The following is a 13,031-nucleotide window of genomic DNA, read 5'->3' as shown; positions in this document are numbered from 1 at the left end:
TACAGAAGTGATTATACAAAAGAATTTGGACTTAATCATTATAATTTATAATACAGACAAATGGACACAATGAGAAGGAAAGGTTTGATCTATGTTGTCGTTTATTTTTCTGTGTTTATCTTATTGGATGCATAGAGAGGGAGGAATGAACAAATGGAAAAATATCAGTTGTTTGTGATGTAAAGAAAATACAGCTTAATGAGACAAAGAAAAATCAGAATGAGACATAGGGGCAGACTTAAGATGAGAGTGAAAAAAGGGTAGACAATTTCATTGGGCTTCATACATCTGATAAGGCATATTGCCAGATCATCTCTTCCTATTACTTTTTTAAAAAAAACTCCTGTTACAACCTCTACTATCTGTTATTGAATTGGTACATATGATTATAATAGAAATTAAAACTATATTTCAAGTGATGAATATGTACATTTGTCTTTTTTTTTCCCTCTTAAATAGAATTGATTGCCTGAAGAAATGGATACTTCTCCCTCCAAAAAATATCCAGTTAAAAAACGGGTGAAAATACACCCAAACACGGTGATGGTGAAATATACTTCTCATTATCCTCAGCCTGGGGATGATGGATATGAAGAAATCAATGAAGACTATGGAAATTTTATGGAAGAAAATCCAAAGAAAGGCCTGCTGAGTGAAATGAAAAGAAAAGGAAGAACTTTCTTTGGAACCATGGATACTCAACATCCACCAACAGAAGACCCAATGACCAATGAGATTGGACAATTCCAAAGTTTTGCAGAAAAAAATATTTTTCAATCCAGAAAAATGTGGATAGTGCTGTTTGGATCTGCTTTGGCTCATGGATGTGTAGCTCTTATCACTAGGCTTGTTTCTGATCGTTCCAAAGTTCCATCTCTAGAACTGATTTTTATCCGTTCTGTTTTGCAGGTCTTATCTGTGTTAGTTGTGTGTTACTACCAGGAAGCCCCCTTTGGACCCAGTGGATACAGATTGCGACTCTTCTTTTATGGTGTATGCAATGTCATCTCTATCACCTGTGCTTATACATCATTTTCAATAGTTCCTCCCAGCAATGGGACCACTATGTGGAGAGCCACAACCACAGTCTTCAGTGCCATTTTGGCTTTTTTACTTGTAGATGAGAAAATGGCTTATGTTGACACGGCTACAGTTGTTTGCAGCATCTTAGGTGTTTGTCTTGTCATGATCCCCAACATTGTTGATGAAGATAATTCTTTGTTAAATGCCTGGAAAGAAGCCTTTGGGTACACTATGACCGTGATGGCTGGACTGACCACTGCTCTTTCCATGATAGTATACAGATCCATTAAGGAGAAGATCAGCATGTGGACTGCACTGTTTACCTTTGGTTGGACTGGGACAGTCTGGGGAGTATCTACTATGTTCATTCTTCAAGAACCCATCATCCCATTAGATGGAGAAACCTGGAGTTATCTCATTGCTATATGCATTTGTTCTACTGCAGCCTTCTTAGGAGTTTATTATGCCTTGGACAAATTCCATCCAGCTTTGGTCAGCACCGTGCAACATCTGGAGATTGTGGTAGCCATGGTGTTGCAGCTTCTAGTGTTACATATATTTCCTAGTGTCTATGATGTCTTTGGAGGGGTAATCATTATGATTAGTGTTTTTGTCCTTGCTGGCTATAAACTTTACTGGAGGAATTTAAGAAGGCAGGATTATCAGGAAATACTAGACTCTCCCATTAAGTGAATACCTGATTATTATCTTGTTAATGTTCAGTTATTAATAGATACACAGACATTTTAATGTTCATCTGGAAATATGTTGTATAACTGAGTGCTATATAATTAATATATGCAGACGTGGAAAAATTTATTCTAGTCTAATAAATTAAAAACATATACTAAATTATGTGGAATACCATGAATCTGGTCTCTTTGCTGTTAATAATAAGGCAATTTTTATTATAAAAATGATTATTTATTATAAATAATAAAAGGGTAGAGAATGTTAACTTTTATTGCTAAAGAACATAAGACTTGAAGAAATGACCTCTTTCAGATGGAAATTCTGTGGTCCTGAAGTTCAAAAATTAGTAAAAAGTTCATGCCCAATGTTCTATAAATGTTCAACAAAAATCCTTCGATATTCAAAAATCTATAAGGTGAAATGCTGAATACCAAGCCCTGTTTTGTCACCTATTTGCATTAGAAAACTAGAGGTGATTGGGCTTGGTAAAGTAGCTTGAGTGAGTTGAGGCAAGAAAGAGGGAACGAAGGAAAGGAGCTGGTTTTTCACTGGCAGTGGTGGTTGTCCTACCTTAGAAGAAATTGGTCTTCCCCTTGCTGAGGCCACATTAGGCAATGCATAGTAAATGGAGGTAGGGAAAAGCTTGGATTCCTGCCAGCTCTACTTAGTCTATGCCATTTTGTGCCTTATGGTGGGAGATAGAATGTTGGGGGGAGGGTCTACTCATCCTCAGTTATGCAGATCTCTTCCAAACCTGCCCTTGTTTATGTAGTAAGTATATGTGTGAGCTTCAGTAAAGGTACTCCTTACCCCTGAAAAAGACACTAACAGTAATCATAGTACAGCAGAAAACTGAAAACTTTGTGTCCTGAGATTCTTTTCAGAAGAGCTTAAAAGTCTGTAAAACCACATAGAGTAACAATAATTTGGGTCTAATTTGGGAATTTTTTACTAATTTAGCACAAACAAATGTTGATATGGTATTGCTTATTAAGCTATCGTTATTGAGCTATCTTAACTTCAAATACACCCATCTATAACTCTCCTCTGTGATGCTATGACTCAGACCCTGCAAACTACATTTTTCCTATGCCAGCTGGTCTCACTAGGTTCCACCAATAAAGGGCATTAGAGGGAGACTGTAAAACAGAGAGGATAAAGGACTTCCTTCTTTCTGTTTGCTTGCAGTTTCTGTCATTTTTACCCCCGCAATAAGCAAGAGCCCTTTGGTCCAGAAGCAGCAATTGATCTCAGCCTTAAGCTTCTTTTGGCACTCCTCCACCCGCTACCCAGCCTCATCATCTCCCTCTCAGTAGCAGCAGGACCAGTTGCACAGCATCCTCCCAGGGGTATAAGCTACAGGTCAGCAAGTCATTCCTCTGAGCTCCTGAGACCTGATGATCCAACCTTGATTCCTCTTTTTCACTACTCCTAGGGGTTCTAGCTGCTCTCTATAGTTATCATATCTGGGCTGCTTCAGTGTTTCCTTTTTGCTTTTCCAGTCCATCAACACCCAATACTATGTTCTCTGTTGTAATATCTTGTGATTTCTGTTCTCCTAATATGCCTTCAAAGATACCCCAAAAGGAACCCAAAGTCATTTTTAGGGTGTTTGTGCTTTTGGAAAATGTTAACATTCAGATTTTTCAGGAATTACTGGCTCTCAATAGAAATTACCCAAACTGAAGCACAGAAACAAAAAGATTTGAAAAAAAAAAATGAACAGAGCCTGGAATGACCTGTACTAAGGGGTAAGAAGTCTAGTATAAGTGTAAGTGTAGTCACAGAAGAAGAGAGAGAATGGGGCATAAAAAAAGATTTGAAGAAATACTGGCCAAAAGTCTTCCAAATTGGGTAAAAAGATACAACAACCAGCAATCTGCAGATCCAGGGAAATAAGTGAACCCCCAGCATCATAAATACAAAGAAAATCACACCTGGAAACATAGTGTAACTACTGATAAACAAAGATAAAGAAACAAAATCTTAAAAGCAGCCAGAGGAAAAGATATATGACACACAAGAAAACAATGATAAGAATTACAGCTGGCTTCTTATCAGAAAGAGTAGAGGCCAGAAAACAACAGAATGACAGTTTAAAGTGCTGTAAGAAAACCCTTTGATGGCTTCTCATTGCCTATAGGATAAAGTCTAAGGCCCTTAACTTGCATAACCCACTCTTGTTTACACTTTTAGTCATCTTCTGCTCTAGCAATATTCTACTATTGTGTAATACCTTTTTTTTTTTTTTTAACGCAGGCCCCTCTATGTGGAAAGATCCTCTCTTCTTTGCCTACTTACTTGCCTGACTAGCTTGACCACACACACCCCTTCCCCTGTGGACTAATGTCCCCCTGTACATATCTATTGCTGTATTTACTATACAAATAAGTACCTGTTTAAATCTAATTCTCTGACATTGAATGGAGCTCCTTTAAGTTGAGGACTGATTTTTAGGTCTCTGGTATCTATTGTACTGCTTACCACAGAGTGGACTCAATCAATTTTTGTTGAATTAATTACCATAAAACACTAACATTACTCAGTATAGAAACTGAATTTAGTTACCAGGGTCCACTAATTTCTATACTTCACAGTCAAGCCTGTGATTACTTTCTTCTTACTGATTAGTAGATAGGTTTTTTTTTGTCCTAAATAGTCCTTACAGTGATGCTAAACCAGATCATTCTCTCTTTTTTTAAAATTTTATTTTTGGCTGCGTTGGGCCTTCGTTGCTGCGCACAGGCTTTCTCTAGTTGCCGCGAGTGCGGGCTACTCTTCCTTGCGGTGTGTGGGCTTCTCATTGCGGTGGCTTCTCCTGTTGCGGAGCACAGGCTCTAGGCGTGCGGGCTTCAGTAGTTGTGGCTCGTGGGCTCTAGAGCGCAAGCTCAGTAGTTGTGGTGCATGGGCTTAGTTGCTCCGCGGCACGTGGGATCTTCCTGGACCAGGGCTCAAACCTGTGTCCCCTGCATTGGCAGGCAGATTCTTAACCACTGTGCCACCAGGGAAGTTTTAAGCATTTCCAACAATAAGCCCTCCATAGTTTCCTGGGAAAGGTCTTAAGACATGGAGGCTCATTTTTCCTTTCCTTTTCTTCCCAGATTCTTTCCTTTGGAATGAATGAAGTGAACTGTCTACATGTTTTTATCCTAGACAGATTAGCTACCCGTATCTGAGGCCCCATTTCTAGTCCATAGGTCATAAGTTTTGACCTAAATGTTGTTGCCTGATCCTGGCTAGTTCCTAGTCCACTCATAACGGATAAGCAGGGTTGATTCCTATTTTTGGTTTGAGTTGTGCTTTTAAAAGAAAGAAGCAGCCAAGCGCATGTTTACATTTGGAAGTTGGGGAGACAGACTGTGTGAAAGGAGGTCTCTGGGACAACTCCCACCCCTTACGAACATGGACTCCATTCTTCTAAGTACACCATACTGCAATATATGACTTTCTGTCTATCTACCCTTCCACCCAATGCTTTCCTCTCTCATTGCTGTTTCCTTATTTTTCTTCTTCAATTCCTTCTCTTTTTCTTATATCTTTTTAGTTTCTCTTTCTTTTTTTTTTAAGAGTTCCTGGTAAGAAAGGGTGATGAGGGAACTTTTAAAGGAAGATTAAAAGAAAAACACATATTTACAGGGAACTAAAATCCTTTTATGAAAAAGCTCTCTCCCTTACTTCTTCTACTGCTTAAATAGATGGCACACAGTAGTCAATAGATCTGGATCAAAATCTCACAAAGGGTCTGTTCAGATCATTGGCCCATTCAAAATACATATTCCCATACAAAATAAAATCTAAACTTATGACTTCAGCATATTTTTTCTGGGTTTAATTTCCCCACTTAAGGCAGTGATATAAGCTACCTGATGGCAAGGAATATTTTACCTGTTATATTTGTATTCACACTCCCTAATCCCATCACATGTAACTAGAATTGAATTGAGCCAGGTGTAGCTAACAGTTTGCCATGTGATTTTGGAGAAATAGTTTCAACCTCTGGACAATGGTTTATATAGTTTCAAAAATGAATGTAATAATATCTCAATCCATAAACTTTATAATATGTATCAACAAATAAAACTATTGTATTAGACAGCTTGGGCTGCTATAACAAAATGCCACAGACTGTGGCTTAAACAACAATTTAATTTCTCACAGTTTTGGAGACTAGAAGTCTGACATCTGGGTGCCAGTATGGTTAGTTTCTCGTGAGAGCTCTCTTCCTTGTTTGCACATGGCTGTCTTCTCACTGTGTCTTCTTGTTGTGAAGACAGAAAGCAATCTCTCTGCTGTCTCTTCTTATAAAGACACTAATCCTACAGGATTAGGGCCCCACTCTTATCACCTCAGTTAACCTTAACTACCTTTCAAAGGCCCTATCTCCAAATACAGTCACATTGGGGGGTTAGGGCTTCAACATATGAATTTTGAGAGGGAACACAATTCAGTCCACATCAGCCATGATAAAATATACACAGGTATTTAGACCCTCAGAATAAATCCAAAATTCACTTAATATTATTGACTTTAGATGCTAATTATGGGATATAGACAGAGTACTTGCCCAGAATTTCGTGGTCCATTTGCCCCAGTCAACTTGAGGCCAGGAAGGGACCATGGGTGATTTGTGCTTGACCTTGTGATCCTATATCTGGCAAGAGAACCACATTCCTCTATCAGGACCCAAACGAATAATTTTGAAGTTAAATACAGGAAAGCGTAAACTCTTGGAATTTACAGTCAGGACCAGGATTTAAAATGGGAATGGAAGATGTATTCATGCTTTAAACAATATTTACTGACGATCTACCATGTGCTAGGCACTGGGTAAAAACTGAATACTGACATGGTTCCTCACTTAATTGAGTTTACAATCAGGTAGGAGTATGGACAGGCCCTTTCAACAGCAGGATGGGGAAAATACCTGTGCACCCCAGCAGGCTTCCCTAAGGGGGCATCACCTAAGCAGAGCCCCAGAGATGTCTGGGAAGAAACGAGGCAGGTGATTGGGGGCTGCAGCGAGGGTCTCAAGAGAACCAACTTATTGACGGCTGGGGCTGGGCCGCTAAGAATGGGCAGACCCGGCACCCAAGGTCACTGTCCCCCTCACAGCAAAGCTACCGCAGCCAAGACGGGAAGCTACCCACGAACCAGGGTACTTTGAAGGCCCTCAGACTCAGCTTATTTCGGTTTGCGGCTCAAATTAAGCAAATGTCTTACATTTTTCTCTCAGGTCCCCATTTCCAGGCCTTTTTGTTTGTTTTTTCTTTTTCGCTCCCCGCCCCTAAGAACCTTCCGCTGGCAAGACCTTCTGGTGCAGAAACCAGAAAGAAGCTCCCAGAGCAGTCGGGGTTGAACTCGGGAAGCAGTCATTTCTGCCGTAGAATCTCCTGTGGCGCTGAGGAGGAAGGCCCAGAGTAATAAACCAGAACAGCCGGGGAGACAAAAGCAACAAGACTCAGAGTCAAGCAGGGAGCTTCTTGCGTTCTCACTCCCTCTCCGCGGAGCCGCCTCAGCTCGCTCCACACCCAGCACAGCGCTTGATTGACAAGGGGGCCCGCCCAATCCCAGCGCGGCGCAGACGGCTTTCGCGTCAGTGGAAGGGGAGACTGAGCCTATCGGATTGGGCAGGGAGGGGGTTTCCTGCCCGCGCGGATCCGCCCACGGCCTCGCGACCATTCGGCGCTGCAGCCCCGCCCTCTCCACACGCGCGCCCCGCCCCTCTCTTCAGAGCTACGCGGCGGCTGAGCGGAGGCCTCGTGCCGTAACGGCCATCGCGGCGGCCGCGGCGGCGTCCCGGTGCCCTCCTCAGGTGAGCTGGGGCCACCCGGGCTCGGCAGAAGGGAGGTGAGACGGTTGTGCCGGCAGGCAGACGCACAGAACAGCCTTTCCTTGCTCCGGGAATCCACATAGCCTGTTACTTGCCGCGGTGCTTCCTCTTCCCCGGTGAAGTTAGCCCCCGGGGCGCCGTCTGCCGGCCCGGAGCTGAGCCGGAGGGGGCGGGGAGGCCGCTCGGCCGGGCCTGGGCGTTTGCCTCGGAGCTCCGCGCGACCCTCTGGCCACTGCCCCGGGCGGCGCGGCCCCGCGGCCTCCCGGTCCATTCCCGGAACGTCGGGTTGGGGTGAGCGCCGCGGCCGGCCGCCCCTGCGAAGCTGGGAGATCGAGTGTGAGGCGCGCGCCCTTCCCCGTTTCTTTTTCTCCCCAAAAGTCCTGTCGGCTGTTGTGGCGCAGTCCGAGGCCGCGAAGGTAGGGACGTGGTAGTGGAGAGAAAGGGGCGCGCTCACCTCCAGCCCGAGAGGAGGGGGAGGGAGCCGTTCCCCGTGCGGAGGGTGGACGTCTTCGGGATGCGCCTCCCGCCCCTCCTCCCACCCCCAGCCGTTTCCCTCCTCCTCGGGAAAGCTGGGTTATTTTAATCTTATGGACCTGCTGTAGATTCGTACGCGAGTTGCTTGGGCTGTGAGCTTTTGACTTGAGTTGTAATATATCCGGTAAGAAAAGAAAATGTATCTCGATAGTTGTTTTGTAACCTTTCTTATGTGTGTCCATGAAAGTTAAATTTGCCGTAAGAAGCTCGGGAAGCTGGATTTTGTTCGGGACTGAGAACTCTGACATTATAGACGCCTAATTAGTGTCGAACGAATGAACTAGTCACCTAAAAATAATTCTACCCCGTTAGATTTGGTGATAAACCATGGGAGTTACGAAAGAATAAGGTTAAGGAGAAATTTCTAACCCCATCTTGGGTGGTGAGCAAAGAAGCTCACTCAGTGTCCGGTCAGAACGGGTAAGTGTTGCAAGAGGTATTCATTGTTAAAAATCTTACTTTGGTAGATTTATGAAAGACCAACTATACAATTTATTAAGCACTTGGAAAGCACTGTGCTTAAAGTCTCAACCTTCAGCGAGTTCACAGAGTCAATGGGGTCGGCTCTTAAACAGGCATCTCATTCAAAGTTTGATAGAAACTCAAGAACTATGCATTGGTTGATTAATATTAGTTTTATTTCATCTTGATCACAAACTTTGGGATTTTCTTCTTTGGAAAATTGTCATCTGTGAACAGTTTGCAGAATGTTCAAGATTTCTCAGCTGTGCTTGTTCATGTATTAAATTTTAAATTGTTTGCTCTACTTTTCTAAGTATTATCTTTAGTCCAGATGTTACCAGTGCTTTCAGGTCCATGTAAATAAAGTTTCGAACATTTTGTTAGATATTGAATGATGCTTTATGCCACTGCGTTCATTTTTCTTTTGAATCTTTGAGAACTTTCCTGCCAGAACTCAAGGTAGATTTGATGTGATTATTGTTATAAATCACATGTCAGGAAGAATTGATAAATACAGTTGCAGTCCATTTTTTCCCTCTTATAGTTTAATTAATAATTTTTACAATTTACTCACTTTTATAATATGGAAAAATACCAAATGTTGTCTACCTGCACCAGAAGACTAAATGATTATTTAGTTGTTTGGTCAATAAGTAGAATTAGAGGAAACTCTTGAAATAACTAAGCATTTAACAAATTCTCCGTGAATACTTTGCTGTGCTGTTTTAGGAAGACAGCTGACAGGGCCACAAATGACATTTAAAGATTATTTAATAAGGCAACAATTCTATTTGGATGCTCACTTTATTTGAAAGATAGAATTTATAGTCTTCCCTTCAAAACTGATTCCATATGCTGACTTTGTTTTGGTGATTTTATCATGCCTTAAATTACCCAGACATAAACCTTGGTTTTATCTTTGACTTCCTCTATCCACATAACACTGACCAATTTTTGTCAACCATTTTCTGAAATTTCTTTCAGATATCTGTTCCTTCCCACTAGCTTTTAACTGGGTTTTCTGCCTGTCTTTTCTCCCTACTCAGTATGTTCTGCCTTCTGCCTGTTCTTAAAATAATGCTTCCAACGCCCTCACTGTTAAACCAGCAATAGTTCCCTGTTATTTACAGAGTATAGTTCAGAATTCCCAGCCTTCTAACAATCTGCTCAAAGCCTGTTTTTTCTAATGATGGCACTAATTCTCTATAGGAGCTGTCCACCCTAACCAACCCAATCTCTTGTTCTCATTTAGACTTTGTATTTTTCTACCTTGGTATCTGTTGAGACTTTGCCTACGTATAGCCTGCGTTCTTTAAAAGGAATTTTCCTCCTTAAATTAAGTGGCAAATGAGGGCAAATTTTGTTGAAGTTTCATTTTTGGTCCTTTAGTGCAACCTTCCAGATCTTTCTGTTCTCTGTGTTGTTGCTTTCCTTTGAACGCACTGCCCTTACTGTTTTATCATTCCTTTGGTTTTTAATCTTATGTGGACTTGTATCATAATACTATGGAACAATATTGTAGGAACGTTGGAATCCAACCATCTGTTTTATAGATAGGGAAAACGTAATCCATACAGACTAACTGCACTAAAATTCACCTAGTGATGGTGGCAGAGCTGAGACTCAAACCTTGATTTCCTGCTTGACTTCCTAACTCAAGCTGTGTATATTAAAAAAAAATATATTGTGTATTCTATATGAGACTATACTTCTTTTCATCTCTTGCAATGTCATTTTGTATTGTTTGCTTCACATTACTTTGCATTTTGTGTATTAATGCCTTCTGATATAGATTCAAAACTTCTGTATGAGGGCAGGGGAACCTTCATGACTTGCATTGTTTGAATCATTGAAACAGTGATTTAAAGTCTACATAGAGACTTCTAGCTTGTTGGATGTATTAACAGCTTTAACAAAAATAATACTGTCATGTCCACTGTTGAGTCCTGACTCACTAAAAATGAATCTCTTAGAAGTTTCACTGTTGGATTTTAGTTTGTTTGATTCTCTTGATAAAAGAGACTTGAATCTTTGGGAGCCTTGAAAGTAGATGTGAACAATGACTTATTAGGTGACTAAGTTTATTGACCTAACTAAATGTTCTTTTCCTCTTTTTTTTTTTTTTTGCGGTACGCGGGCCTCTCACTGCCGTGACCTCTCCCGCTGCGGAGCACAGGCTCCGGACGCGCAGGCTCAGCGGCCATGGCTCACGGGCCCAGCCGCTCTGCCGCATGTGGGATCTTCCCGGACCGGGGCACGAACCCGTGTCCCCTGCATCGGCAGGCAGACTCTCAACCACTGTGCCACCAGGGAAGCCCCTTTTTCTCTTTCTGATAGAACAGTAACACTTTTACATTTTGCTATTTTTTCATTTTGTTCATCTGTCAAGAACCAGATTATTGAGCAATCTGCTTATTGAGCAAAACATTCTGTAAACCATTTGTTCCATTTGGGGAGTTAGAGAGCTTTTATATATTTGTTCTTCACGTTTTTTTCCCTCTTAACTTTAAAGTTTCTGTTAATACCAGCAGCATAGGGTTTCCTTGGTATTTTTGTTACATTGATGTAGCAAGAGTTGAATGGTATAAGACAGCACAGAAAACTATCAGGTGAAATATCTCTGGAGGGTATGCTTTACTTTTTTGGCCTGAAACAAATTAGAAAAATTAGAAGCTATTTTTCTTCTATTGTTTGGTTGTTTATAATGGCTTATTCTTATTTGTTTAAATAATTATCTGCTAAAAAACTGTGGAAACACTGTTTCTCTTGTTCTTTTTTCCTGAAATTGTACCTAAGGAGTGCTGAATTGGATAAGTATGGTATGAATAATTTCTGCTTTTGTTCAGACAGACCAGTTGAATAAAGCAGTGAGAGTATGGCTTGGAGAGATTTTTTAAAAAACGGGTGCATTGAAAAGGTTTTATTTTTTCTTTTTTTAATGAATCAGCCTTCCCAAACTTTCAGTACATGCATGCTTCAAAACCATGTTGCATTTAGCTCAATTCAAATAATAAATATAACAAAGAATTTAATGTTCTTTGTATTTTTTGAGTATTCCAGCTATATTGTAGAAACATTTTATTAATTAAACAAGGCACTGGAAAGGTTTTTGGAAATACTTGATCACTTCCAGATACTATATGTTTTTAAGCAACATTTTTATTTTTAGAAACATTTAGAATACTTCCTGTACAACCTCCCCCCCCCCCCCGCCCCGCCCCCCAACCCCGAATTTTTGCTGCCCTAGGAAGTCAGATTTTGGGTTGGCCAAAAAGTTTGGAAAAACCCGAATGAACTTTGTGGCCAACCCAAATACATTAGTTTTTCTATGTTTTTTTTTACATTTTTTTTTTTACATATTCTTAGAAAGCCCTATAAAGCCTTCCATGATTTGGCTTTTGCCAGCTTCTAGCTGCATTTCTTGGCATTATCTTTTTCCTTTAGGCTGCTCTTTGGGCCTTGAATAGCCAAGCTCTTTTTTGCCTTGGAGCCTATGAACATGCTCTTCCCTCTGGCAGATGGCTTTTTTGGGTTAATAAGTATTAAGTTTGGCTGCTAGTAACAGACACCGAATAATAATTTCTGTCCCACAGCAGAGAAATCCAGAATTTACATGACACTCATTTATTAAGTGTTATTTCCAGTTGTTTTCCTATAAATAACTTCTTTTTTTTTTTTGCGGCATGCGGGCCTCTCACTGTTGTGGCCTCTCCCATTGCGAAGCACAGGCTCCGGACGCGCAGGCTCAGCGGCCATGGCTTACGGGCGCAGCCGCTCCGCGGCATGTGGGATCTTCCCAGACCGGGGCACGAACCCGTGTTCCTGCATCAGCAGGCAGACGCTCAACCACTGCGCCACCAGGGACGCCCTATAAATAACTTTGAAATAAAGATCTTTGTGTATAAGACCTTAGAAAATTTCCCTTTTGATTAATTCCTGTTGTGGAATCCAATTGAAAGTTCCATTAATTTCTTTAAAAACTTGTTTAGAGAAAGTATCATTTTTTTTTAAATTGCAAAGTGGCCAAATTTCAGTGTATCCCTAATGAATTTTTCCAATTGTAGACATAGGCCCATTACCCAGATCAAGGTATAGAACATTCCTAGTGCTCCAGAAGGGTCTCTCATGGGTCCTCCCAAATCTGTATCTCCCCTGCCCCGCACCCCCCCCCCCCCCCGCAAAGTAATCACCATTTTGACCTATATCACCATAGGTTACTTTTGCCTGTTCTTGAACTTAATATAAGTGGAACCATACAGTATATACTTTTGTGAATGGCTGCTTTTACTTAACATTGTGTTTGTGAGACTCACCCATGATGTTGGGTACAGCAGTAGTTGGTCTTTTTCACTGATGGCAGTATTTTGTTGGATGAATATATACATTTTTAAAAAATTCACCATTAGTGGATGTTTGATATACTTCAATTTTTTTAGCTGTTGTGAATAAAGCAGCTATGAACATTTACTTACAAGTCTTTTAGTGGACA

At 41.1% G+C, this 13,031-nt stretch overlaps 2 protein-coding genes across 4 annotated transcripts in view; both read left to right on the top strand.

Moving 5' to 3' along the window:
* The window catches only part of SLC35G2 (solute carrier family 35 member G2), a 32,497-nt gene extending 30,649 nt beyond the window's left edge, over nucleotides 1-1,848 (top strand). For both annotated transcript variants that reach the window (XM_019934220.3, XM_073803797.1), the window contains exon 2: nucleotides 460-1,848. In XM_019934220.3, the coding sequence (XP_019789779.1) occupies nucleotides 478-1,716 (1,239 nt within the window). In that variant the 5' untranslated portion in view covers nucleotides 460-477 and the 3' untranslated portion in view covers nucleotides 1,717-1,848. The remainder of the gene's footprint in view (nucleotides 1-459) is intronic.
* A 5,559-nt stretch (nucleotides 1,849-7,407) lies between these two features.
* The window catches only part of NCK1 (NCK adaptor protein 1), an 83,216-nt gene continuing 77,592 nt past the window's right edge, over nucleotides 7,408-13,031 (top strand). Inside the window, exon 1 of one of the 2 annotated variants that reach the window (XM_004314857.4) lies at nucleotides 7,408-7,528. The gene's annotated coding sequence lies outside the window, so the exon portion shown is untranslated. Of the gene's footprint in view, nucleotides 7,564-13,031 lie in introns of both variants that reach the window. The other variant, XM_004314858.3, reaches the window with a different exon arrangement.

The sequence above is a fragment of the Tursiops truncatus genome, chromosome 4 (assembly GCF_011762595.2).
Source record: "Tursiops truncatus isolate mTurTru1 chromosome 4, mTurTru1.mat.Y, whole genome shotgun sequence".
Lineage (NCBI taxonomy): Eukaryota > Metazoa > Chordata > Mammalia > Artiodactyla > Delphinidae > Tursiops > Tursiops truncatus.
Note: the sequence above shows the minus strand (reverse complement) of the source record. Positions and strands in the feature narration are given on the sequence as shown.